The sequence below is a fragment of the Ascaphus truei genome, chromosome 21 (genome assembly GCF_040206685.1).
Source record: "Ascaphus truei isolate aAscTru1 chromosome 21, aAscTru1.hap1, whole genome shotgun sequence".
Lineage (NCBI taxonomy): Eukaryota > Metazoa > Chordata > Amphibia > Anura > Ascaphidae > Ascaphus > Ascaphus truei.
This window is the reverse complement of record NC_134503.1, coordinates 5,328,301-5,356,296: the sequence shown is the minus strand read 5'-3', so window position 1 is coordinate 5,356,296 and position 27,996 is coordinate 5,328,301. Positions and strand designations below refer to the sequence as shown.

General features: G+C 46.2%; 2 protein-coding genes across 31 annotated transcripts in view; one reads left to right on the top strand and one right to left on the bottom strand.

Annotated features, from left to right (window-relative positions):
- The window catches only part of FNBP1 (formin binding protein 1), an 89,202-nt gene extending 82,686 nt beyond the window's left edge, over nt 1–6,516 (top strand). For 9 of the 25 annotated variants that reach the window (XM_075578651.1, XM_075578656.1, XM_075578665.1 and 6 more), the window contains 5 exons: nt 322–431; nt 900–1,032; nt 1,719–1,840; nt 2,249–2,388; nt 2,727–3,996. In XM_075578651.1, the coding sequence (XP_075434766.1) occupies nt 322–431; nt 900–1,032; nt 1,719–1,840; nt 2,249–2,388; nt 2,727–2,905 (684 nt within the window). In that variant the 3' untranslated portion in view covers nt 2,906–3,996. The other 16 variants (XM_075578653.1, XM_075578658.1, XM_075578648.1 and 13 more) reach the window with 5 other exon arrangements.
- Nucleotides 6,517–7,594: 1,078 nt separating this feature from the next.
- Nucleotides 7,595–27,996, bottom strand: part of USP20 (ubiquitin specific peptidase 20) — a 122,515-nt gene continuing 102,113 nt past the window's right edge. For 5 of the 6 annotated variants that reach the window (XM_075578643.1, XM_075578644.1, XM_075578642.1 and 2 more), the window contains 24 exons: nt 27,307–27,445; nt 26,108–26,161; nt 23,909–23,971; nt 23,591–23,722; nt 22,893–22,989; nt 19,756–19,825; nt 19,531–19,644; nt 18,950–19,028; nt 18,477–18,831; nt 17,920–18,042; nt 16,510–16,622; nt 15,935–16,107; nt 15,458–15,552; nt 14,474–14,507; nt 14,292–14,337; nt 12,041–12,221; nt 11,459–11,585; nt 11,028–11,197; nt 10,361–10,442; nt 10,121–10,229; nt 9,722–9,824; nt 9,129–9,200; nt 8,879–9,049; nt 7,595–8,614 (listed from right to left, as the gene is read on the bottom strand). In XM_075578643.1, the coding sequence (XP_075434758.1) occupies nt 8,889–9,049; nt 9,129–9,200; nt 9,722–9,824; nt 10,121–10,229; nt 10,361–10,442; nt 11,028–11,197; nt 11,459–11,585; nt 12,041–12,221; nt 14,292–14,337; nt 14,474–14,507; nt 15,458–15,552; nt 15,935–16,107; nt 16,510–16,622; nt 17,920–18,042; nt 18,477–18,831; nt 18,950–19,028; nt 19,531–19,644; nt 19,756–19,825; nt 22,893–22,989; nt 23,591–23,722; nt 23,909–23,971; nt 26,108–26,161; nt 27,307–27,387 (2,634 nt within the window). In that variant the 5' untranslated portion in view covers nt 27,388–27,445 and the 3' untranslated portion in view covers nt 7,595–8,614; nt 8,879–8,888. The remainder of the gene's footprint in view (nt 8,615–8,878; nt 9,050–9,128; nt 9,201–9,721; nt 9,825–10,120; nt 10,230–10,360; nt 10,443–11,027; nt 11,198–11,458; nt 11,586–12,040; nt 12,222–14,291; nt 14,338–14,473; nt 14,508–15,457; nt 15,553–15,934; nt 16,108–16,509; nt 16,623–17,919; nt 18,043–18,476; nt 18,832–18,949; nt 19,029–19,530; nt 19,645–19,755; nt 19,826–22,892; nt 22,990–23,590; nt 23,723–23,908; nt 23,972–26,107; nt 26,162–27,306; nt 27,446–27,996) is intronic. The other variant, XM_075578647.1, reaches the window with a different exon arrangement.

The window sequence follows — 27,996 nt, the reverse complement described above, 5'->3', positions numbered from 1 at the left end:
CTTGGCTTCCAGGCCTGTTAGAAGTGATGAAGTTTGATTTGCTTTTACCTTTGTTAATTATATGGTATTAAACTCATCCAGCTCAAAAAGATAATGCCACAAGTTTTCTGACAGAATACACCTGGTCCCAGTTCATATTGGAGCATGGGCTCGTTATGCGGAGACATTGAGGGTATGCGAAACGAAAGATCAGATGGCAGGACATGTTTGTTTGTGTCTTGTGCTCCTTTTTATTTGGCATGCCATGCATGCTCGTACTAGTGCATGCAGCTAGAGCCGATAGTAAGCATGACATTCTAGTGTTTTGGTTTCCACCTGCAGGGGGCAGGTCCCGAGGACTTCAGTAACCTTCCCCCAGAGCAAAGACGGAAAAAGCTGCAGCAGAAGGTGGACGAACTGAACAAAGACATCCAGAAAGAAATCGATCAGAGGTAGGCATGGGTAAAATAATATACCAGTCCAGTTTCCCTTAAATGGTTTCTTTGAACTGTAACCTCACCATGCAGCTCCCACTTCAGTTCCAGCAGTAACCTTTGTGCACACACAGCTGTAACAGTGATCCTCAATGTCTTGATAGAAGCAGGAGGCAGCAATCTTGCCCAATCACACCTTATAAGCCTCCAACTTTTACTTTACACTTTTACAAGATCCGTAAGTATCTTATCCTACTGATAATTGAGAGGTTGTCTTATGTGGCAATATAACCACTCGGCTGCCTATAAATGGCCTCAGAGCTGGAATCCTGGAAGACTTAGCATGGTGCCAAGCTTGGGAAATTCCAGATATCGGCCGCCTGGTTTGGGAATGGATATCTCTCCTCCCAAATCGGCAGCGGAGAATCCCAGCCAATCCTTCAACCTTGTTTTATTAAATATTGAAATCATCCATATTCCCGACAGAGATGCCTTAACAAAGATGAAAGATGTGTATGTGAAGAATCCTCAGATGGGTGATGCATGCAGTGTGGATCAGAAGCTTGTTGAAATCGAAAATAACATTGAAAAACTGCGTCTTGAGGCTCAGAAATTTGAGGTGAGTTTCAAAGACAAATGGGTTGCATCCGTTTGATTAAAGTAAAGCATCAGATCCAAGGGCGTGGCTGAGAATCTGTGGGGGTCATTTAAAGATCATTACACATCTACACTGCTCAGCAGTCCTAAGCAGCAACATAGCACTGGGAGCAAATCCCACTTAGCAACTAATGTTGGAGCAGCAATAAATGAAAAGCTCGCCGGTATTAGTAGAGATGGGGTTATATTGCCAAGAGTTGATTCATCATTTTAAATTATTTTAATATCTTTGTAAACATAGACACAATAAGAAACAGGATATACAATACTTCTGTGGCTTAGGGCTCCTATCTTAACTGGATTAAAGAAAGCAGTACCAGTAATAGTGGGCCTTTAAAATATGCTGAAATAGTAGTGCATTGTGTGCCCCGTGTTGTACCTTGAAGCTGCTTAGTGCTATAACGGCACCAAAAACATTTACATGTGATCTTGTCACAAGCATCAATATGACAAAAGCATTCATATCTCTGTTCAATGAGATCCAGTCCTGCATTATCCGGTTAGTACAGAATACAGCTTGAGCGCTGTATACAGGTAATATGTAATTAAGCCCCGAAGAGGTGTCTGCATAATTAATACCAACTATTAACGCCTGTGCTTTTAGTAGTGAAACAGACAAGGCACTGATAATATGAGGACCCCTTGCAGGGCTGGCTGTCAGAGGTGGAGGGCAGGCTTCCTGTAAGGAATGAAAGCGCGCGTCGGCAGAGCGGGCTGTACGACGCCCAGAACACGGCAACAGTCAATAACTGTGCCCAAGACCGAGAGAGGTACAGTATAGTATATGTGAGAGGAGCTTCTCTGTAATACTGACAGTGTGTGAGGGGAAGGGGAGCTTTGCAGCCCCATTATAGAAGTACCGTATGTGAGAGGGTATCGGCTCCTTGTTATACAGAAGTGTACCGTATGTGTCATTGGGTACTTTTCTTATATGCTAGTATACAATATGTAAAGGGGGCTGAATACATAGAGAACTATTAGCTTTTATTTGGAAGGTGGCAACGGATTCCTAAGGGCAGTGGAAACATTGACATTAGGTACCACAGTTACTACAGACACAGAATGTGTTCCCTCCAGTCTTGTTTTCTGCTCCATGGCTCCGGCTGCACACATGCTTGCACACGCAGTGCGGCCTCGGAGTGTGTTGCTATAGTGGTTGTATGTTTTTCTCTCTTGAGCAGCCCAGATGGCAGTTACACGGAAGATCAGAGTCAGGAGACAGAGGTGAAGGTGACACCTACAGAATTTGACGACGATTTTGATGACGAAGAGTCTCTTCCCACAATAGGAACGTGTAAAGCTCTGTACCCTTTTGATGGTAATGTTCCTTCTTTGACATGAGCATCAATCCATTATTTCTAATACTTCTATTGTAGGTGATGCTTCCCTAACCCTGGCTGATAACGAAACCCACGAAGATCGATGTGTCAGAATCTATTACAAATGAGGACAATGTTTGTGGTTTTGCTTTTTTTTTTTTAGTACATTAAAGTAAAAATGCTGTGCAGATTAATAACATGCAAAAGACTGTTTCCAATCAGTAAACCCATTATCTTCTGGAGGGGCCTACGTCAGCATCCAGCCCTCTTCAGCAGGACTTACTTGTGCTTATGGCTCCCCTTGCTTGACACGCTGACTTTAATCTTGTGTGGCCAGGTGAAAATGAAGGAACCATATCTGTAGCCGAAGGTGAAGTACTGAGCGTCATAGAAGAGGATAAAGGAGACGGCTGGACACGAATCCGCAGGAATGAGGAAGAGGAGGGATATGTTCCAACGTCCTACGTCGAAGTTTATTTGGACAGAAATGCCAAAGGTGCTATGACTTACATCTAACCCCATCTCCCCATCCTGTTTGTCTATATGGGAGGAGGGGTACTTCACTCTTGCATCTTTTGTTTGTACCATGGCTTCTGTTTCCACTTCTCGGTGGCTGACTCCTGTTAGCTGGATCACTGGGATTAGGTGTATGGAAAAAGAACAATGTGCAATTCAGCTAGCAATATATTAGTCTTTTCACAGATGGGGATTCTACAGTAACTTGTGGTGCATTCAGCCTGTAACCCTCAAAGTAAGAGAAGTGGCTCTGTTTGCATAACATTGATTCCTACACTCACCGTTCCTAGGGTTTGCTGTTGAAGTCCAGGCAGCAAACCACATGGGAGTTGGATTTTTTTGGTGTGGATATTTTTAATCCTTGAAAGCTCAACTGCCTTTGGTTATACTTTTGCAGAACTGATCTATATATCCTATCTTTTCCTCATACGAATAAGACATTAGGGTAGTTACTGAGTTAAGCAGAGAGTAATCCAATAATTCACAAGGGTAAAACCACCTGTGCCTCGGGCCTAAGAAGGGAGACGGTGAGAAGCACATTACCCCTGGCTTTGGCAGTCATTTGCAAATCTGTACCCCATAAAAATGTATGTTGTGACTTTTCCTTAATTATTTTATACGTCATAGATTATATGCCCATAGGAAGATATATTTATAATAACAAATGGCATGGTGTTGCTTATACCACAAATGCCAGAGTAAAGGAATCCTTCTTACTAAAATCTCAAGACTCTAAAGAAATAGGGCTGCTATTTTATAAAGAACTCAAACTACTAGCGCCGCTGGACTTTGCTTTAGCATAGGGAACCTTTTCAGAACCTTTGTTACAGGCTCTTGTAGCATGTTGGACCTCGGTGGTTGGGTAACCACCTACAGGAAAATGCCTTTTCATGCTATTTGCTTATCCTTTTTGGCTGCTTAAGGAGCCTGCAATGTATTGGGCATCAAGGCACTGCAGGTCTCGAGCAGGAATGCAGTTAAATAATATGTAAATGTGTTGTTATTTTGCATTTTAAAGAAGGGCTCTGTTGCCCTGTTGCTTTTCCCTCTCTGGGTTTCTCTTTTCATAATAAAGCCCATTATTTTTTATATATCTTTGCTGTTTCTTAAATCAGTACGTTTCAGGAAGCGAACACCGACATGTAATAAACATGAGGACATACCTGTAATCCTATGTAACATCACATCAGCGAATGGTCTTCCTCACTCATGTAAAGGACATTGAAGTAGCCAGAACACTATACAAATGCCCAATTTGTACCAACCAAACACAAACGGGGCACTGAAGCCACAGACCATAAAACCAAGTCACACCGGCACACTCTGCAGAGGCGACGCACTTTAATGATGGTACACAAGGGGACTAACTTGATTTTACAAAGTGGTTCCTGATGTTCATTTTTTTTTTTTTTCCCCCTCTAACAGGAGTTTTGTTTCTTTTTTATGTTCTAGATTCCTAAAGGAGTTGTGCTGGTGCAAGGACTTCGGGGCGAGCTATAAACAGGAGGAAAAATACACAATCACACACAGTTCCATAACCGCTTTTCAGTCGGACTCTTTAGGCAGAAAAGATCGCTTAAATCAGAGTTATTTTCACCTCTATCTCACATGCCACCCATCTCTGCACTAGCTTCATGATCTGAGCAGGTACCTATTATCTGGTGCATGGCACTTTCCAATCACAAATACCAGCTTTGTATGACCTATCTAAAGGGGCGAAGTTTAAATGACTCCCACATTACGCATAGTTTCAGTTTATGCTGCCTGGCCAAGCTACAGCTTGAGGGACAGAACCTGGACCGTACTCATCCAGTATTTTATTTTCCTTCACGCTTTCTCCATCGCCTGCACAATTGTTGTCCTTCCCTCTACACTCTGTCCCTCTCACATGGCCTCCCCCTTGATCCTGCCTTTTTGGTTTTTCACTTCCTGTCCGGTTGGAACTCAAGTGCCCCGGTCACTTTGCACAACCTGCATGCTCGCCCTGTCTCCTTGCCTATGCTCAACTGAGGGTCACCTTTTTGGTTTCTTATCTTCCTGCTGCATGGTTACTAAATGCATCACCATCTTCCAACACATGCTTTTAAATCAAGGGGTGGGTGGTGTTTTTGGCGAGACGAGACACCTCTACAATGGCTGTGAATTTCAGAGACGCTGATAACAAAGAAGGTTCTCAGATGACAAACCTCTTAACCTTCTTGCTCTGCTTTTGAGTCAGAGAGACCATGGTTATACAGCCATGATTATCCAGTTTGTGAGCATATATCGGCATTTTAAACATTGAAGACTGGGCAGAAAAACTACACAAGCAGAGGCCGAATCAACTGTTGGCATTGTCTTCTGCCGGAGGAGGCACCTCCGAGTCACATGTATCCCAGGAGTTACACTGTTATGAGCAGCAAACCACTAACCCCATTAAGTAGCCATCCTTTCCTTGGGTTTGAGTAGTAACCCGGCTTCTGTGTGTCCAAGTGCTTGTTGTCTTGCAGCTCTGCCCAGTTTTTATGAAGCTCCCTTGGCCTTCAGTTTGGAACAGGCAGTCTGCTTATCACTGTTTTGTAGTTGGAGGATCCTGTGACACAATGCTGAACAGGTAACTTCTGCTTTAAAGGAGTCAAGTGTTGTGTGTTCACGTGGCAAACAAAATAAATTACGTAGAGCTTCTTGTAGATTTAGTGTCGGTGGACAGTATATTATTGTCAGCCCTGGTGGCACATCCCAGCTTTCTTGCATTGCCCATGACACCATAATACAGGGGCGGCCAACTCCAGTCCTCTGGGGCCACACAGGTCAGGTGTTCAGGATATCCCTGCTTCAGCACAGGTGGCTCAGGAAACACTGCATCACCTGTGCTGAGCAGGGATATCCTGAACCCCTGACCTGTCTGTGGCCCCAGAGGCCTGGAGTTGGCCACTCCTGCCACAATAGGTAGTTTAGCTGAGGGGAAATGTATTTGTTGCAGTTACTCTTGGCAAGAATGTAAAGCAGATTATACACTTTCATTGCTAAAAAGTGATACGAATGCCATATTCATAACCCTACTGCAGAAAGTTCCCCCTGCCCTTCCGTGCTGAAGTAGCCCGAACCCGAAAGGCACATCTGTAAATACAAGGGACGAGATTCCCTTGCCAAAGCTGTTACATCAGTATTTTTCCAGAAAGAGAAAGATATTTTAGTTTTTATGCACTGTTTTTATGTTGTTGTTGTCACAGCCCCTGTGCTTTTCCTCGCTTGAAGTGTTTAGAGATTTAAAAAAAAAAAAAAAACCTGCCAAATTGTACAGTTCTATTTTAACCTAGAAGATATTGAGCACCTTTCTCCCCCGACCCTTTGTTTTGTGCTTGTTTTTAACTCCTCGCGTGCTGGAGCAGCGAGCTCTGGATTTCAGTGTTTCTGTAACACAGGTAGAAATATCCACCCTGTGTCCTGAGAGACAGGGAGGGACACCTCACTGTGACTAGAGATGTCCAATGGACACTGAATACAGAGACTCTAGGAGGAACCATACTCCATGTAACCATAAGCATGATACAGTTTGCCATTCAGTTCTGAGAACTGCAGTACTGCTAGAAATAAACTAATATGCCAAATTTGTGTTGGCTTTCAGCATTTTATTTGTGTGATATATATTTTATTTACTTTTCCATGAAGGTCTTGCTCGGAACGTAGATGTGGTGGATTCAGGGCAGTAGATATACAGGCCAATGAACTGATTCCAGCATCTTGGTGATATATACAAAATATGTTGGGAGAAGGGTGGGTGGGGGCCTGAACATTATCTGAACATTATCTGAACATTATCTGGAGTTTAAGTAGCAGCTAGGTGGAACATATAGAAATGACATTACATAATTGCAGCAACACCCCACTTCAATACAGTACTAAGGTTTTCATGTCGGGAAATAAGTGTCAAATATCAAAATAATCCATCTAAATGATACCAAGTAACGGATGTGTTGGTTCTGTTGTGTTCTGCAGCTGTACAGTTATCACTTATTTTAATGTCATGGCTCTGCCTGTGCGGGTCCATTTGGTAACAGCAGGAGAAGGGTGGTTTAGACAAGTGGGATTTTAATATGAAGTTTTTTGTTGAGACAGTTTAGCAAGCAGGTATCACCAGTATTAGAGGCATTTTGTTGCTAGATAATTAAATTACATAATCTCTGGAGAGTTTAAAGTTACATTGCTGTTTGATACCCTGGAACTTACTATATACAGTACGTCTGGGGTGCTCAACGCCAGTCCAAGGCCCTCCCACAAACAGGTTAGGGTGTAAGGATAACGCAGCTTCAGCACAGCGGACCAGCTGTGCTGAAGCTAGGATATCCTTAAACCCTAACCTGTTTTGGGGGAGGGTCTTTAGCACCCTAGATATATACCATAAATGGTGTTATAGTGGCACCATGGACACTTCATGCTTCACATTTTCAAATTAACACACATTCCCAGTAAGCTCAAACCCCAGCATCCACATAATTTTTTTAGAATATTTAAAATGCTTTGGGTGTAGTCAGCCTTTGTGTACAAGCCACATTTGTGCCTTTCCATTTAGTGGGAGGGTTATTGTGATATGGAGTTGAGGTTCCATACTTCTTCCAAATTAATTCCCAGACTTTCTCATCCTTAAGATAGCAGTGAATACATTACATGGGCCTATTTACAAACCTGATACAGAGAGAAGCGGATAGCTGTGTTGATCTATGAATTTATTTAATATTTACTGAAATGATTCCTCTCGACACCAAGCACAAGCCATGTAATACTGAGTCTGTACAAAATGGGTGTAGATGCAACACAGCAACATGCATATCACAGTGAGAGAACAGTACGGTGGGTCTGAGGCAGATTACAACACATAAAACAAACACAGCCATGAGTGTCGAGTATCCTGTACTCTGCTCCGTGAAACCACTTCTCATTAACAAGGTGGGAAGGAGTCATGGCCACTGTTAGAGATTCATTTATCCTACACTGGTGTTTCGCTGCTAACAGAGGCCTCACAGTGTGTGTAACATACAAAGGTGCTTCTCAGTCTGCATTCCTGGTTCTGCTTTCTATAGCTTGTGTGCAGTGTTGTCTTCATTAAGGTCGTGTCTACAATCCTTTGATGAAAAAGAACTTGCCTTTTCATAATTGCCCCTGTGATCCCTAGAACCATCGCAGCACTCACATGGCTTCATTTCTTTACCCTCAAAAAAGTGCTGGAGATTAGTGTGAGTGCATGGGGTTGGGGGATGGGGTATAAACAAGGCCGTACTATTAATAAGACAAGCTGGCTGTGTGACAGGGATTTTCCATCACAAGGCCATGCCTTTGTGTAAACACCTGTTACAGTGGTATCTGTCTGCTTATGCACATATGGAATATTTATATCCTTCTACATGGCATGCTAAATAAACTTAAACCGTTCTGCATCCCTGCCAAGCACGCATAAGGATCTGGAGACAGCTTTTGTTAAGTAGCTGTACTTCCATTTACGTTATCCCACACTTTGGTAAACTAAGACCTGGGAAGTTAAATAAGCCTTTTTTTTTTTTTTTTTTAAATAACTTTTCTATTTGTAACAGCTCCAAACAATGCTAAAAAAAACAAAAAAAAAAAAACCCCTGTGCCAGTGCACAGCTCATTCTGAAGGTGCTTCTAGAAGTGTGCATAAGTGACCAGCAGCAATTAGTGCTTCACTTGCAAGCTGTTGAGATCAGACAGGACCTGTAGGGGAAGAGATGAGGAGAGAGAAGCTTTGGACTCACCCAAGTGGCACTATTGTGCATGCAAGAGTAATATCTCAAAACGACAAGGAGCTTCCAAATAAGTGTGAACACACGGTCACTTTATCAACAGGAATGTGTTCTTGAACTTTCCTAGAACAGCAGTAAAATGCTGGGACATTGGGTCTAGCACCAGCAGCAGTGTGTGCTTAATCAGCATTAGGTGCTGCTGTCAACTATGACCATGTTCACTGCCCAGCCATACCTCATCTTTATTATCCAGCTCGGGTCTCGGCTTCAATCTTCTGCTCTCCATGTAGGCTCTCTTGGTCCTGGTGTTGTGCCACAGTCTGCCGGATGGCTACCTCTGGGCCACCCCCATACAGGTTGAAGAGGTAATTCCATGTCTCCTCTGAAATCTGCCCATAATCTGCACCTGTGGAAGAAGAGGAGCCATGAATCCTTGGAAGGGCAAACCAAAAACAACAAGAGACAAGTGGAAACACAAGACTTACCCTGCTTTAGCTGCACATGTCCACTGCTCTTGGTTAGTGCTACCTTACTGTTATCAATTGGACCTGGAGAATCTTAGAAAGGAAAACAAAATATGATGTTGCACTGAAGGATGGGCGCGGTGGATCTTTGGCTGAATTTTGTCACCATTCTATTGAGGAACGCGCGGGTTACAAAGATCTTATGTACAAAAAACTGTCACCCAACAGCTGAACGTACACATTAATGGGTCACAGACTTGTTTTGTATCACAATCAGCCAGCTGGATGAGGAATCACAAGCTTAATGGTGTCTGTGCCACCCTGTGGTTGGAGGGAGGTTATACCAAACCCTTTCAAAATCGCTATTTAGGGTTTTTAGTGTAAGGGCTTTTCATAGTAAGGAGTTAGGGTTTTAAAATTTTAGGGTAAGCGGTTATATTTAGAGTTGGGGTTTACATTTGTGTTAAGGTTGGTGTTTGTAGGATAAGATTGAGTGAGGGGTTACATTTAGAGTTAATGTGTTAGTTAGGGGGTTACATTACCTGTTGTAGCCAATTGTCCTAGATTCCCCCAGCATATACTGACATACGGAACCAATATATGGGGACTCTTACCATTGTCCTTCCCTTTGACAAAGGCTTCCCATTCCCGAAACCATTGCATGCTGATACAGTATATCACGCTGGGAGACTCCTCCGCCTGGAATGCTTTATTTAGCTGAAGAGGGAGCAGAAACATTAAACAGAATACCAATCAATCCCTCCATCATAATGTAAGGTAACATACAGTGTACAGGGAATGAAGGGCTGAAATCCCTTTACTTATATAGGGGCATACAGGGCATCCCTCTCCTGCTGTCTCTGCACATCTCCCAACATACCACTTAGATTGCGAGTTCTCCGGGGCAGTGATTTCCTGCACTGTATTGTCTCTTTTTTAAAGTACAGCGTACACAGTGGACACTATATAAAGACATTCATACAAGCGGTTACCCTATTACCACATGTCCTCACCTTAATAAAGGTGTCAATTTCAGTCTTCCTGCGTTTAGCCAACGCCTCAATCTCCACCTGACATATGGAACACACATACAGATGATTGACAGCTGGGCCCCCGCCAAACCTGGCGAGAGGGGGGAAAATAAAAAAAAATCACAGGAACAAACGGCCAGTCTGACATCTTGGCACAGTACACACAGGAGAGAGAGTGTGTGACAGGGGCACAAAACGCGCGTGTGACGGGTGGCGCCTTACCTGCTGTATAAATATTCCCATACATTCTGAGGCAGAATCACCACCAAGTCATCAATATAATGGTATTTGTTGGGGGGGATCCCTGCAAGAATAAAGGGAGATGTAGCGAGAATCCCTCCTTACTCATGATAACGCCCCATCCAGTTCAATGCCCTCTGGGATTGTACAGCCACTTAGTGCACACACTGCTACGTACAATTTCCAATACAAACCACTTCTTATTGTAGCCCCTTCCTACATATGAGTAGGATACACTCGCACACGAAGAAGGTGGAATAAGTCAGGAGGTCATTGGATGCTGATGATCAAATCATTCTCAAAACTGCTCAAAGTGTCAACCCTCCATATTTATGTATTTAAAGGCCTTGGCGTTCCTCACCATCAGCAAAATGCAAGTATTGGCAACAATATTCATTTGCATGGGATAGTGTGGCCTGCAGCTATACAAATAAACATTCACCCCCAAATCACCGCTTAGGAAATAAGTTCACAAAATAAGATAATGTGGATAAATAAGCTCAGCAATAAAGTATTTAAAAGTATCAAATGGGTATTGTGTACGCCCACACACTAATGGCCAGTGGTAGTAGAGCAGACGTTTCAGAACTTCAGAGTCTGTATTAATCCGTCGCTAGCTTTTCTCCCCCACCCCGCGCCCCGGCCTTACCCCCGTGTGAGCACAGAAAGCTCTGGTTACTAATTGGTCCCGGCTCCGTGAACGTGTTGAACTTGTTAAGCCACTCGCGGGAGATGTAGAACTGGAGCAGGCCGGACTCCTTCAGGGCGGCCAGAGACACGACTTTCTGCCTTTCCCGTTCTGAATCCTCGCTGCTCTTCCTGGGCAGGGAGAGAAGAGCAGAGAGATGTCGGGGGGAGGGATATGGTGCATGTATCTGCAGAAGCGGGAATTAAAAACTGCCCAGGATAAGTGCAAGGGGAACAAATAAAAGCAGAGCGAGTGTCTGAAAAAAGATGCTGTGTGACTCATTGTGCGTTTGTACCACTTGTGATGCAAAAAAGGAAACGAATAATAAAATAATTGGATAAATAACTGGGGTTTTCCGTCTTGTAGCCGTAGCTTCCCAGGAAGCCGCTCACCTATAGAACAGGACGTACGCCTCTGCGTTCTGAACCACGGTCTCGTGCACTTCTGTTACGTACTGATCGTCAAACTCGTACCACTGTCCGTTAATCACATTCTGGCAGTAAGATATGTAGTGCCCACCTGCACAGGGCAAAGACATGTACGGGTGAGATGAGACAGGCAGAACACCCGGGTTATTCCAAATACGAGTGTGCGCACTTAACTGCATGGCATCTACCCATAATCCACTAATGGGTAGCCAACTACAGTCCTCAAGGGCCACCAACAGGTCAGGCTTTCAGGATATCCAGCACAGGTGGCTCAGTTGAAGACTGAGCCACCTGTGCTGTATGTAGTAGGGATATCCTGAAAGCCTGACCTTTTGGTGGCCCATGAGGACGAGTTGGCCACCCCTGGGTTAAGCCATCCACTGCCTATGGGATTTGCACAGCAGCGTGTTCCAGGCCACCCCTCCAGCACCGAATGCAGACTCCAGCAGACCGATTAGTACAGTAGTGGATGGGAAAGGTGAGTACTACAGGAGAGTCGATGGCCGAGAGGTTCAGGGAGTTTTAGGGTCTATTTCCTATACTTACTGCCTGCAGTGCCGTGGTGGCATATAACAGCCAAGAGGTCATAGTTGGTGATCTGGGAAACACATTCTTTAGCCAGGAAGGGTCGCAGGTTCAGCTCCTCCAGCGGGAAGGAAACGTGGCTGTTGATTTTGAAGGAATACATCACCTCGTGCCGGAAACGCTTTAAGTGAATGCAGAGGATCTGGGGGAGAAACAGTGACAGATGTATCACATACAGCGAGAGACAGAGACGCTGATATTACACCGTGCCAAGACGGAATGACACACAGACATTACACTGAGCTAACAGTGCAACACATTAACATTGTGTCAACATAGCACACACACACGCACAATGACAATATGCACCAATACAGACACATCATGGTGCAGAGAAAGCAAATGAGTGAGACGTGCACACGCCATTGCATAAATTCATCCAGAAAGGATATTAAAAAAAAAAGTGATTGCTCGCAGATTCATTATTCAACCCCTTCTGCTGGAGCCTCGGGCACCAAAAATGCATTCAGTGCTTTTAAAACCAACTATGCAGCTGTGACAACTGGACATTTTATATACTCTAACCCATTATAAAAACAGAAACACCAACTTTAAAAATCCGGTTTACCCTTCAGTGCTACACTTCCCGTTCTAGCTTACTCCTCAAATCCTGCAATCTCTGCTCCTCTTACCTTGGTCTCCCTATTACCTGCGCTCCATCCCAATTGCTTTTTCTGTTTGCAGTTTCCTCACTCCTTTGTAAACTTTTCTATTCTCCCCACCTTCCTTCCTCTCCTCCCCCTATCCATAGCTAATCTCTCCTTCCCTCCACCTTTGCATCTGCCCAGTATTTACATACCTCTATCCCAGTTAATTCAGCACCCCTCAGTAAAAACCACTCCCACAGATCCCCTTCTCACCTCATTTCTCTCACTACTACTCCTTGCTGCTGGGGATATATCTTCTAATCCTGGATCTGGCCATATATACACCTGCTCTCACCTCCTCCTATGTTCCTGCTAAGGGTGTTAACCCATCAAACTTAATACCTATTTCTCAGGTCTCCCTTCTCCTGTGCCCTGTGGAATGTCCGCTCTCTGTGTACAGCCAGAGCCTTGTTAGTCAACTTCTTCTGCTCTCGCTCTTCACTGTAACAGAAACCTGGCACTCACAACATAACTCTGCCGTCTACTATGGTGGTCTGTCTGTCTCTCTCTCATCTTCCCTCTGTCGATATCAGCTCCGCCCTATGCATCAATCTGTTTCTCTTCCTTTGATGTTCACGCTGTCCAGAGTTTCTCCTCTCTTCCCCCCCCTCTTCATGGCCATAATCTACAGAACACCTACCTCTACGACTTTGAATCCTGGCTTTTCTTCTCTCTCTCCTCTTACTATCGTGTCCTTTTACTGGGGGACTTTATTCATTTTCCTCACCACCCTCCTTCCTACTCGCTTTTCTCGAGACTTTCACTCCAGAGACTCCAGACTCCACCTGTGCCCTGAACACTAACCCCTCTTCTCTCGCTAGCCTTCCTCTGAACTGGACAATCTTGTCAACTCTTCTAACTCTAGCCTTTCCTCCTCATTTGATCTGTATGCCCCTTGGCTCCAGCACACCCATCCGCTCACCCATCCCTCTAACCCACGGCCTTGGCTAGATTCTTCCTTTGCACTTGCACTCACTCCTCTGAACGCCTATGGAGGAAATCTCACCCTCGGGCTTATTTTCTGCACTATACATTTCTCCTCTCCTGTTTTTAACTCTGCTCTCTCTAAGGCCAAAACACTACTTCTCCTCACTCAAACACTCACAAATCCAATCTGTCACACTCTGTATACGCCAAGCACCCTCTCTCCCCACCTTTAAATCAAACCTTAAAAAAATAATCACCTTTTTTAAATTAAGCATTTCAGTAGCCTGGACTCATGGCCCTTGTCCCACAGCAACGCCCAAACAACCATCATGGCCAAGCACTGCCATCTACTGCACTTACTCCCTCACCTGCTGCCTCCGTGTCCCCAACATACCACTTAGATTGCAAGCTCTCCGGGGCAGGGATTTCCTTTCCTATTGCCCGATTTTGTTTGTTGCACTTAATGTGTTATAATAATAAAATATAAAAAATTCCCTGTATTGTCCATTTCTGTAAAGTTCTGAGTACACGGTGGGTGCTACATAAAGATATACATACATCCGTCTGTCCTGGGGAAAGAGAAGCCGCCAGATGCACGGTCCTCATACAGCATGGCGCGCACGGGATGGGTAACTCACCTCCGGTAAGCGTAGAACTTTACAATATTTGACGCCATTCCGGAGCCTGCAGGAGAGACATCACTTGTCAGTAGCCAGCTGCGATACGGGAGAACAAGATACTAACAAGTCATTGTCAGACAGCGAAAGCTTTATCCTACAGACGTCGTGTGATAGAGAGGGAAGGCATGAGAGGCACTTACTTCTTACAGCGTTCACAGCTGTACATGTTATCGCCTAGGAGCAGAGAGAGATGTGCAGAGAAGTCACAATCTGACACACAGATTCCCATTATTACTGAACACTTACTGCCCCCCGCCCCCCAGTGTTTCCCTGTGAGAAGCCTTTGTTGTTACCCATTCCAATTCTTAGTACATGTTCCCAACCCTTAGTGTGTATTTCCCCAGTACTTTAGCCCCCTTTTTATTTCTGTTTTGTTCCCCCCAATAAACAATTCAGAAAGAAGAAGCCTCACCCTTGCATGGAATAGGGATTGAGTTGCACTGTCTGGCTCTACTCACTAGCCACAGTGTGCATGAGTCAGAATATTTATAGCAATACATTTCTGTGAATGAAAGCGCAATCATTCAACCGAAATTCTTTCCTTGCGGTTAACTGGATACCATATTCTTCCCATATTCCAAGAAGACACATCTACCGGACAGCAGATTTGGATCAGAAGTGCCCGATTACCCCTCTTGGGACATGCAATTTCATATGAAATGGCTTATATATCCGATTTGGTTTTAGAAGAATCACTGCACTTATATTTTTCGCTTTCCGGTTGTATGACTGCGCTCCCCATTCACTGAAGGGATTACCAAGAAGAACGGATTGAGTTTTGAGCTGCAATATAGAAGTTTTAATCAAAGATTTTTTTCCCCCCTGGTCACTAGTCACATATGCACTTATGGTTTAAATATGTTGTCACTTGCGATATATTGCATAATATTCACTATTATAACAATACATGTATGAACCACAAAGCCTGCAAGGAGAACATGACACTTGCCACATAATTGAATGACTGTGCATGTAGCTTTTGCGTGCAATGCAGTATTTTCCCCCATGTGTATTATACAAAAGGTGCATTTAATACCCTATTAATAATATGTGTATAAAACTCATGGACTGTATGGATGAGTGAAACAGTCTTAGCTGTGAGCTTTGCAGAGTTTGCGTCTCACCTTTCAACTCATCAGCAGCAAAGAACGCAGCAAGACAGTCCTCCAACGTAACTACAGGACCCCAGAACCAACTTGGAATACAGGAGACCACAAACCTGGAAGCAGATCGTCAGGAGCGAGTGAGGAACCTGCTAAACTAGAGCACGAGACATCTCCCCCCGGGCATTACAAGCATTGTGGGCTCTCCCTACACCAGGGTTTTAAAGCTAGTACTGTCAAGCCAGCTGTACCCTCAACCTTTTATTTAACGATCACAGCTAGTGTACACAGTGCTGCGCATACACACAATATGGGTTCTCAGGAATAAGGCCAAACTGATACTCTTGTGAAACAGAGGCCCCCCTTATGAAACCCAATACATCTAGTACTAACATTTTACTGTAAGGCCTTCCAGATAATACCTTAATCTACTGGCACACAAGGATTCTTAACCACTACTCTATGGCCTAACAAGCATGGCTGTGAAGGGGCAGGTACCTGCGGATGTAGTCCATGAAGAAGGACAGCCACCCGTGGGTGTTGTAATTGTCCCCGCAGGTTCCAGGCTTGGAGACAGCGCTCTGATGGATGGTGGAGTGAAGTTTTGCCAGGTCCTCCTTTCCTGGGATGGGCAGCGATAGGTCCTGAAAGGTCTCAATGGTTGTGGACACCTGACGGGAGGCATGTGCAGTGTGTGGTAAGTGGGTGAGCGGTGACAAGCCACCTCTTGCGTGACAGCAGGGGACGGAAGCGCGAAGTGGAGCCCCATGTGTCTGGCACCCTCTTATCACATCAAAAAGTACCATGTATTTTTGGATTCAGTTTCCGTATACACCCCAATCACCTCTGCTGGGAGGCTCTTCCATGCATCCAGCACCCCTGAACTGAAGTAGGAATTGCTCATATTCCTGTTAATCTCCCTCCTGGATTATTATAGCAGCAGGGCACCAATGACACAGATACAGTAACGTCCCTGCACATTTCCCGCTTCTCACTACAGTGAATAGGAGCCACGGAGTCAGACACACTCCTGCTTCTGCCCCCGTCTAAAAAAAAAACAAATGGGGGCGCACCCTGTCACAGGTCAGACACTGCACCAGGCTCAGGATGGATCCATCGAAGATATCGGAGATCACACTGCGGTATCGGATCTCGGAGCGACGCTTCCCCGCGCCCAGAACCTGCGCTGCAAGCACAAGGCGGACAGAAGCTGAAATAACGCAGAGAACCCCTCTCCTCCTGCCCTCCCATAGGCTCACACATCCACTTCTCTCCTGTTGGCTGAAAGGTGCAGAGATTAAAGACACTTCCTTGTACTATATGCAGAGCTCCTCGCACAAAGCCAAATAGTAGATCTTAACATGGGAACAGACTCAATGCTAAGGCAATGAGGGAAGTAATGGCAGGTACACAGAGTTGGATAATGGCCGGGTCAAAATGCTGTACAAAGTTGCACGGATTTGTAATGTATCTGATACAAATCCCAATATTAATGTAGAAGAAAAAGCAACTACTGGAGCATTTGGTCTAAAAACACAATAAAATTTAATACAAAAATATAAATACCAAACTTAAAATATAATGCTGGGAAATGCCCCAAAAGAGAGAACCCAACGCGTTTCTCAGTTTGTGCTTTATGAAACGCGTTTCTCGCCACTTTTTTTGTATCTCTCCTCATTATATTGTGAAGTTTTCTATTCATTTTGCATTAGATACAGCGTTCCCCTCTTTCCTTTTTCTCTATTGACCGCGAGCCCTTGACAGGAAGTTTCACTGAAGCACGGGCCGTTCCTTAACCTCCGGGAGACGCCCCTCCCTTTAATGTGTATGTATAACACAATGAATTCTCATTGGAACCGGAGTGGCTCAGTGTACCGTACAATGTACAGATTTAGCGACACAAGGCAAGGCGCTCAGGCTGGGAGCCCCCACAATAAGTAGATTTTTGAAAGAAAAATAACACAGGTGGACGTTCCCTACCCATGTTATATATTATGTATAACACATGGGCACGTGGTCCTTACACCCAACCACTATTCACCAAACAGCCATTGTCCTTTATTACATACAGACTTATAACCAACTCCATGCAGAGGGGTTTTATCGGACAGATCTCTGCCTATATAATTCCTATTGAATAAGTTGAGAATCCCAATTTTTATCGCTACCAACAGTCGTCATTCATTGGGTAATTTTTCCCTAATTGTGTCGCTGTTTATTTAATGAATAGACCAGGAGAGGCCAACCCCCAGTCCTCAAGGGCCACCAACAGGTCAGATTTTCAGGATATCCCTGCTTCAGCACAGATGGCTCTATTATTGGCTTATTCCAAGACTGAGCCACATATGCTGAAGCAGGGATATCCTGAACACCTGACCTGGTGGTGGCCCGTGAGGACTTGAGTTGCCCCACCCCTGAAATAGATCCCCAATGCCCACTGGGCTCAGAATCTGCTTCCTCCATGGAGCTTTCTGCGCAGTTACCTTTTTTCAAGACATACGGGTGTGCAGAGCGCAGGGGGCTGCTCGAGAGCTTGGGGTGCAGGTCGCCAGGATGGGGGCTACAGGGCCGAGAGGAGCAGCGCATGTAGGCGTCGTTATCCGGCTCTGGAGAGGACGAGGAGAGACAGAGATATTGGAAAAAGAACGGCTCCAACACCGAGGGTCTGAGGAGAAGAAGCTCGAGTGTGAACGCGTCACGTTCTCGCAGTGCTCAGGCACCAACAATCAGACTGTAAGCTCTTCAGGGCACTGACGTGTGCTGTATACGCCTGTACAGTGCGTTATACTTCAAGTATTATTAGGAAAGGTAAGTGGTTAACATGCCCGGCCCGGTACAATTCTAGTGCCAGTGACCTTGAATAAGTCACTGAACTTCGAACACCAGAATTAGATTGTAAGCTCTGCAGATCAGGGACTGAATGTTCTACTGTATGTGCAGCGCTTCGTACACTGTCAGTTCTATATAAGAGAAACACATTATTACATAGCATCCTAACACGCTGTGCTGTAGCCACACGTTGGTCACACTGGCCTGTCACCTGGCGTCATCGCTGTGTCCACATCTGCGTCCTCGTCCGCCTGCTCGGAGCTGGTCCTGCGGTGACAGTATGACAGCCTCCGCTCCTTCAGCTTCTCCTTCTCAGAGATCCCCCTCCCCGCCTCGTCCCGGATCAGCAACTCCATCTCCGCCAGCGAACACACCTTCCCTCCTCCCCCTTCCCCCCTCTCGCCACCCGAGTCACATGACAGGAAGTCCTCTGCGGTGCTGCGCTCTCCCTCCCGCCGCTCCTCCTCCTCCTCCTCAGCCTCTCGCTCGCGGCCCTCGGGGGGGACTGGCTCCTTCAGCTCCTCGTGGAGCTGGTCCATTAGGCAGCGCAGGAACTCCTGGGTGTCCTGGAGAGCAGAGGCCACGTGGGCAGACAAAGTTACCCTGCAGTTAAAGCGCGAGCCTCTGAAGTCCAGGAACCTCCCAGTTTGCAGAACTCAACCGTATGCGTCCTCCCGGACTCACCTGCTGTGCATATCCACGGAACAAAGGGTTAACCAGCTTGATCCCGTGAGACAGGCTGGAGGGAACCACGTAGCTGGGACTGCAGAGGGGAGATGGGGGGGGACAAGCAGCAGAGTAACACTGTATCCCCTACTTTCAACCGCTTCAGAGACTGACGCATTGCTCTGCAAACGTTCCCCACTGCCCTCCCAAATACCATTGTTACCCCTTTGGGATGGGACCCCCTACTCTCCCAAGGTTGAGAGTTTCCCCCCAAAAAAACATCTGGAAGAAAAACGTGGAATATATTCATTGGGTTAAAGACGCCAGGAACTAACTAACTAACTAACTAACTCTCTCCCTCCATTTAACCGCTTGGTTGCAGAGGGGCAGTAAACAATTCCCTACACCAGGAGTGGCAAACTCCAGTCCTTAAAGGGCCACCAACAGGTCAGGTTTTCAGGATCTCTGCATAGGTGGCATAGTCAAAGAATGAGCCACCTGTGCTGAAGCAGGGGTATCCTTAAAACTTGACCCGTTGGTGGCCCTTGAGGACTGGAGTTGGCCACTCCTGCCATAGACGGACCAGAGATGCTCCTTACCGCTTCTTGTGCCACAGCTCAGACATGAGCTTCTGGTAGCTCTTGCATAGCGCGGGCTTCTTGTCTGTCCGGACCAGCCCCCCGCACTCTAGGAAGAACTGCGTCAGGGGCGGGCTGAGGGGAGGAAAGCGTGAACCATGAACAGCTTACAGGACATTTAGGGTGTTGTAAGCAAGTGAAACATCCATCCCAGACGCAGAGAGGGCACACGGATCCCATGCTTACCAGTTAGAGAGAGCCTGCAGGGCAGCGTTCATGTAACAGGAGTTCCCAATGTTCTTCATTCCGGTGAGGCCTGGGAGAGAGCAAGAGACAGTGATGGGGGGGGAGGAGAGAACAAGAAGCAGAGGGAGCGAGAGAGCGCGCGCAAGGAGCAGAGAGGGAGCGAGAGCAAAAGGCAAAGAGGAAGCGAGAGTGCGCACAAGAGGCAGAGAGGGAGAGAGGGAGCGAGAGGCAGGAATAAAAAAAATAAAAAAATCAAGCTAAATCCAAAAATTGCCCCCCCCCCCACTTGAAGAGGTGGCAATAAGTGGGTGGTTTATTACAGCAGGAAAATTTCAACGGGAATAGAAGACGGCTTGCATACGGACAAGATCAACACTGTCAGAAGGATTGGGAGAAAGCAGTAACGAGACTTTGGGCAAGGTGTGCAAATGCTCGTAGTGTCGTAGTGTAGGAAATACAACCATGGAACAATGAAAATCAGCACTGGACATTGTGCTTTCTAAATATAGTGTCATCTGGTATAGCACAGTAGGGAGCAAGGCAGGAACAGAGGAAGGGAGCGGCCTTTATGTGAACACCACAAAGACTACTTTAGTACAAGGCACTGTGGAAAGACAAATACTTTGAGTAACCCTAAAAGCTGGCGAGAAGGTCATCCTTCATTCATACTGGGTGGGGGGGCATTTATTTGGCAGGGGGGGAGATATTTGAGTGTAGTGCAGGAGCAGTGGGAAAAGCTAAAAGATGCAATATTAAAAAGGCAGCAAATCCTTGTGTCAGGCAGGTTAGCAAAAAAAAGACAATGTGGTTCTCAAACGAGGTGGCAGCTTCTGTAGAAAGACCGCTTTTAGGAAATATAGAGAGACTGAGGAAAGGGGATATATAACTACAGTATATCAGGCAGAAGGAGGTTAAGTAAATAAGAAGACGTACAAGGCCCAAGTAAAAGAGGAAATAGCTCAGCCAGGAAAGAAGGGGGTGGCGATACCTTTTTTAGGCATATAAGTGAAAGGCGGAATAAAGGAGTTATAAGACAGAAGAAAACACCCTTGATGAATAAGGTATAGCTGTCTCCTTAATAATTGTTTCTGTTCACTCTTCCCAGTTGAAAGAGATGGGGCCACAGTTGAGTAACAGGAATATAAAAGAAAAGGAGTTGCAGACACGCCAATGGGGTCAGGACGGGATACATCCAATGACATAGAAAGAGCTTGGGGGGTACGCTGGCAACACCATCAGCAGAACTATTTAACCAGACTATTACCAGGTGACTGGAGAAGAGCCAGCGGAATCGCACGTCACAGAAGTGGAAGTAGGGAAGAGGCGGGTAACTACAGGCCGGTGAGCCGGGCGTCAGTACCGGGGACATTAATGGAAACACGGCTGATGGGATTGTTGACCATCTAAAGTCCAGCAATTTACAAGATCCCAGATAGTATGTAATTACTGGGGGGAGAACAGGTCAAACAAATCTATTACCTTACTCACTCAAATCAATTAGATCAGGCTGGATCAGTAGATGTAACTTACCTAGGTTTCAGTAAGGCTTCAGTAAGGCCTATGACGCACTGCCCCACATAGAACGCGGATACACAAGTTGCAATGCTTGGGATTGGAAGGTTGTTCAATGGATAAGAAATTGGTTGAATAATAGGGGCAGAGAGTTGTGGTAAAGGGAGTATATTTAGAGGAGGGGAAGGTAACCAGAGGAGTATCTCAGGGATCTGGACTGGGACCTGTGCTCTTTAATATCTTTATTTGTGACATTACAAATGGTCTGGAACGGAAAGTACGCCCTTTGGATGATCTACAACACTGTTGACACTCCAAGGGTGCAGGGGGGAATAAACAAAATGGATTAATGATTTAGGGATATTGGACGAATGGACAAGACAACTACAAAAAGTGAAAAATAAAGCACTTGGGTCACGAAAATCCAAAGTCAGAGTACAGGACGATAATGTCAACTATTATATAGGAGCGGGACCCAAGAGTCATTATTTCCGTACACAAAAAAGTATTTGCAGCAGGATGTTAGGGTGTATAGGGCGAGGTATTACCAGCAGGATGTTGGGGTGTATAGAGGTATTACCAGTGGGATGTTGGGGTGTATAGGGAGAGGTATTAGCAGCGGGATGTTGGGGTGTATAGGGCAAGTTAGCAGCAGGATGTTGGGGTGTATAGGGCGAGGTATTAGCAGCAGGATGTTGGGATGTATAGGGAGAGGTATTAGCAGCAGGATGTTGGGGTGTATAGGGAGAGGTATTGGCAGCAGGATGTTGGGGTGTATATGGAGAGGTATTGGCAGCAGGATGTTGGGGTGTATAGGGAGAGGTATTAGCAGCAGGATGTTGGGATGTATAGGGAGAAATATTACCAGCAGGATGTTGGGGTGTATAGGGAGAGGTATTAGCAGCAGGATGTTGGGGTGTATAGGGAGGGGGTGATGCCACTTTATAGGTCATTGGTGAGACCTCACCCAGAGTACAATGTTCCATTCTGGAGACCAGATCATGCAACAGAAAAAAATGGGCTTATCTCCAGCAAAGGGCTCATCAGGAAAGACTAAAGGACCTTAATATGCACAGCTTAGAGGAGAGAAGGGAGAGGGGCAATATCATTTAAACTTTCAAATACATACAAGGGTTTAAAAAAAAAAAAGTACAGGAGAGAAGGATATATCAGAGAAAGAAGAGCTAGAACAAGAGGTTATTCTCTTAAAGCTGGAGGGAGGGAGGGCGCTCAGGGGAAGTGTGAAGAAGTGCTTCTTCATGGAAAGTGGTGGATTTGTGGAATAGTCGCCCAGCAGAGGTGGTAGGGGGCTAAAACAGTAAGGGGATTCCAACATGCTAGGGATAAACAGAAGGCTAAATCCTAAATGCAAAAGAAAGCCCAAGGATCAGATGGGGTGTGAGGTGTTATAGCAGAAAGGGTGGGCAGAATGGTTCTGCGTTTCTATGTGAGAAGCACAGGACATGAAGAACAGAGCCAAGTGTATGAGGCGGAGGAGAGTATATGGGAGAGAAAGTGTTAACACTTTGGGAACATTCTTGATATTGCAGCATGTAGTATGTTCTCCGCTCTGTTTTATGCGAGACTGCATGTATGGAAGAGTCAAAGGTCAGCTGACATGTTACCTCTGGGCTTCAGGTCGTCATCATCACTCTCCGACTCGCCGTCACCTGCCACCGCGATGGGAACCGACTTCAACAGGGGAGCAGGAGACGGCAAGTCCTGGAGGCAGGTAAAAGTCACCGACACGCAATTACAGCGCACACACACACACAGCTGCTGTACAAACCAGCAATATACACACAGCCCCATGCAGCCCCTGAACACACATGTACACACACACACACACACACACACACAGCCTGTACACTCACATACAATGAAGCATGTGCACACACACACACACTGCAGCATGTGCACTCACACAGACCCCGTACACATACACACAATGCAGCATGTGTGCTCACAAATACACACCGACCCTGTACACTCACATACAATGCAGCATGTGCGCGTGCACACACAGACCCTGAACACGTACATACAATGCAGCACGTGCATGCACACACCCTGTATACTCATACAATGCAGCATGTGCACACACACACACACACCACACACACTGTACACGTACATACAATGCAGCACGTGCATGCACACATGCACACACGCACCCCGTATACTCACATACAATGCAAAATTTAACAGAGGTATAAAACCAGGCCCCATACAGTCTCCAGTCTATACACACACACGATGCACACACAGAACATGGCGGTTTTCCCCTCACACAGCCCCTGCACACACTTTGCAAGAGACGCACCCGGCGGCTGAGTTTGGGGGATGTTTTCTGGGAGGGAGGGGGCGCCCGTGGGTCCAGGAACACCTCCTTCTCACAGGAGTAACACCACACACGGAACGTGGTCAGGTTCACCGTGAGATTGTGCTTCTTAGCCTGGAGGAGTCAGATAATCAGCGAGGAAGGACAGAACATCAGAGAGAGGAGAGAGAAGGAAAGATAGAAGGCAGAAAGAGAGAGACAGACACAGAAAGAGACAGACAGAGACAGCAGGGAAAGGAACAGTTAGGAAATCTAGACACACCGGTGAGATGAACACTTGCATCACTGGGATACACTGACCTGCGCATGCAGAGTACTGTGATCAGCATAAGATTCTCCGCATCCAACATACGGACAGCCGTCCTGAAAGTTAGAGAGCAGGGATCACACACACAGCTAAAGGATCCGCCTTTCAGCAACATCTGCTCTAATGCACTGCTCCTTAGGCTGAGTCCCCAGTGGCCGCTGCAGGGCGCGCTACGGCGTGCGTGCCACACACCAGAGCACAGCCCTCTATGGGGCAGGCCCCAGTCGCCGTGTGTGTGGACGCGCAAAGTGCGATGACAGGACCACTGTCAGGGAAGATAAAAATGTTGGAGATGTAGGTGTGTAGCGCACAGCATCCAACAGAGAACAGGTCTGGCAAAAACTTTCTTTATTGGCAAGGCATAAAAAGAGGGGCGCAACCCTTCAACGCGTTTCGTGCAAAGCACTTTGTCAAGAAGTGCCTCTACACGATATACAGCCACTTAAATACACAAAATCTATCAAATCTCGCGATATCTCGTGACGTCATCAAACCGCTACTATCCAATCAGAAGGACATTCCCCGCACATGCGCGCCGCGATCGAGCCCAGCGCTAGCAAAATCACCGCATACCACACCTCTCACTGTCCCTGCAATTTATTATCTAAACACTTAACTAAACTAGACTAAACAAGATACATCCTTAAAATAAAGAACATGAACAGCTGTTTCATTAAAGAACAGTATCAATTATAAATCTAAAATCTAAAATAATGAAACAGCTGCTCAAAACCAGGCACAAATATAAAACTATTGGTTGTCCCTCATTGTCGTTCCCTTGTAGTATAATGGCTCTTAATAATATCTTTAGTGTACAATTGCCAAAAAGTATACATTTCTGTGTTTTTTCTATTAGGCTCTCCACAGTAGAAATAATTAACATTCAATTATTGTTTTATATATACATAATGATCACATTCATCAAGAGGGAGCACATGTATCTTGTTTAGTCTAGTTTAGTTAAGTGTTTAGATAATAAATTGCATTTGTTTAATTGCTTTGATGTATAGCAACATTATGGGCCAAGCTAAACGTAAATCTGTGTGGATATGGGCCGCCTTTTCATATGTGAAGTTGTATTAACCTGTTATTGCCCTGCTGGGGGAGCGGTGCAGGTGAGTCTGCTTCTTTTACACTTGACAGCTCATCTGCACCGATCAGTCAGTGGATTAGGCATGTTTGGAACGTCCGCATGCGCATGCGCGTGGCGAGGGGTCTAGTGTGCTTGATTGCCGCTCCCAGGGCTGGTCTCCTGAGCAGCGTTGTGTTTTCCAGCTGGTGCACATCGCAGGGACAGTGAGAGGTGTGGTATGCGGTGATTTTGCTAGCGCTGGGCTCGATCGCGGCGCGCATGCGCGGGGAATGTCCTTCTGATTGGATAGTAGCGGTCTGATGACGTCACGAGATATCGCGAGATTTGACAGATTTTGTGTGTATTTAAGTGGCTGTATATCGTGTAGAGGCACTTCTTGACAAAGTGCTTTGCACGAAACGCGTTGAAGGGTTGCGCCCCTCTTTTTATGCCTTGCCAATAAAGAAAGTTTTTGCCAGACCTGTTCTCTGTTGGATGCTGTGCGCTACACACCTACATCTCTGGAATTCGTTTACATAGCAGCACGCATTGGAAGGGAGACTCTGGAGGTGAACAGACTGTGAGTACTCTTAAGGGGCTATCCCAATGAGGTGAAGGAGGGTGTCCTAGGACAACTTCCCCAACCTTCAGGGCTTCCTGGTGCCCCCCCCCATTATTATGGACTGAGTATACTAATACACAATACCTTAATACCCAGTGTCTCCCTCCCTTCAGAAGCACACACACAGCACTTTGAGCACCATTGTTCTATTCTGAAGATAAAAATGTTGTCTTTCCTTGCAGCAACGCGATCACGTGGTGTGCGGGCAGCCAATGGCAGGGCAGATAGTGTGGACCAATAGGAGTGCAGGTAGTGTAGACCAATGGCAGTGAAGTGCTGCATTTTGCTTTGACGCCATGGCTGCGACTGCCTCTCCCCCCTCCTCCCCGCCCCCCCACACATCCCATCGCTCCACATAGACGGCAGATCGCGGCTTTTACCCGTGCACGCGCCGCCAGGCTCTCAGACGCGCGCACCGCCGTGGACCCTGGGGCTGTAGCCTAACACTGTAACAAGCGGTCAGTATACAAAAGAACACCTCCCGCAGAGGCCGGTTACCTGCAGACAGGCCCACAGGTTGGGTCCTCCAGCACCGCATGACTCGCACGGGCCCTTTAATGACAACACAGACATGAAGAATCCGGAGAGCGCAGAACTTATTATTATGCAGTGCTACAAGTGAAAGGGCCGCTGACCCACTGAACAAACCAGTGCCAGGTCCCACCACCCAACTATGTGACATGAGCCACGAGCCGAGGGAGCGACTTGCTCAACTCTCAACCATAGTGACTGTGACCATCATAATGATCTAGTGTCTCAGCCACAAGATCACTTCTCCCAGATCAAAGAGACACATCTTTGCAATAAGCTGCTGATCCCGCTGGCAGTGAAGGGGTTAAAATACAGGGAGTTCTAAGCACAATCCCGGGAATGTTCACCAAACACTTACATTGCGAGAAAAGGAGCCCTGCACCACAGCGCTTACCAGCTGAGAGACATGCCAATACTCTGATATAACACGCATTCACAGATTCAAACACATGCAGGGACGCACACGTGTACCATGAACATACAGAGTCCTGTTGAACGTCGCAACCAATGAACATTTGCAAATATCCCAATTTATAGTATTAATGCCACATTATCACCAACTCTCCCTTCTTCCTCTCTCAGGCTCCAGTGCTGTGTCTCCCAGACAGAGGGCGCTGCTGTCCCTGCATTGAAGACAGACATATCTGGCAAGACAGCGCCTTCTCTGTGTGATACCTGCAGTTCCATATGGTTATACTAACCCTTTCTGTCACCTGCTGCAGGGCTCTGAATAAGGGATGTGAAGGTACCTGTCTTCTGCTATGAGATATACATCACCAACTATTAATATACACATACAGCACAGGCACTTAGCTGTGGCCTCCTTGCTGCCACCCCCTCAAATGACGACGTGGACGTCTCCGTGACGTCGCATTGCTATGGTAAAGCGACATCATGAAGCCACGTTGGCGTCATACGCTGCGTCATTTGACGCTGCGGTTCAGAAGAAGGAGAAGGAGAACGGCAGGTAAGGAGGTGCCTGCAACAGCCAAGTGACTTCCCATCAGGCCCAAGAGCGGGTCAAATATCTATGGGGGCGGACATTTTTGCTGCCCTAGGCCCGGGCCTGATGGGAAATCCGCCACTGAGCACACGCCAACACATCTACAGGTGTGTCTGCAAATATACCAACCCCTCCAGCCCCCAAACCTGCAGCAATGCCTGACCTTGGATTTTAGGATAAGATCCTCCTTGGTGACCTCTCCCAAGGAGTCCAGGTGAGAGCAGAAATTGTCAGCCTCCCCCATGGTGTCCCGGGCAGAGAGAGGCAGGAACCTGGAGCGCTCCTCACCAGGTCGGGGGCACCTACATGAAGAGAGAAGTTATATAAAAAGGTGATCCTCACCTGCAGAAACACGAATGATGCAGGTTTGGTTTTCCGATCACGAGTTACACGGTTTCACAATACAAATAATGGGACAGTGTCAATTGTTCAACAACACTACTTCCGTTGTTCATACTGAATTCTACAACTCCTCCACATATAAAAGCTACTTCAGCATCTCTGAGCACATTACTTCATTTGTTACTAATAATATAACTTGTACAGAGCTAAGAGGGTGGAACAGCAACACACACATACACAATAGAGGACCAACACACCTGGATCAGTCAAATCTCAATCTACGTTTGTCCCCAACGGACCTTTCTCAAGACCATCTTTAGAAAGGTCCCGTTGGGGACTGAAACGTTGATGACTTTACAATAACTTGAGATGTTAATGATTCAGGTGTGCTAGTCTATCAAATATATGCATGATATTGTTTGAAAGGAGTGCTTTGCGTGTAACACACACACACACACACACGCAGCGAAGGCACTATTACTTCTATAGTGGAAGAGGTACGGTACATTGC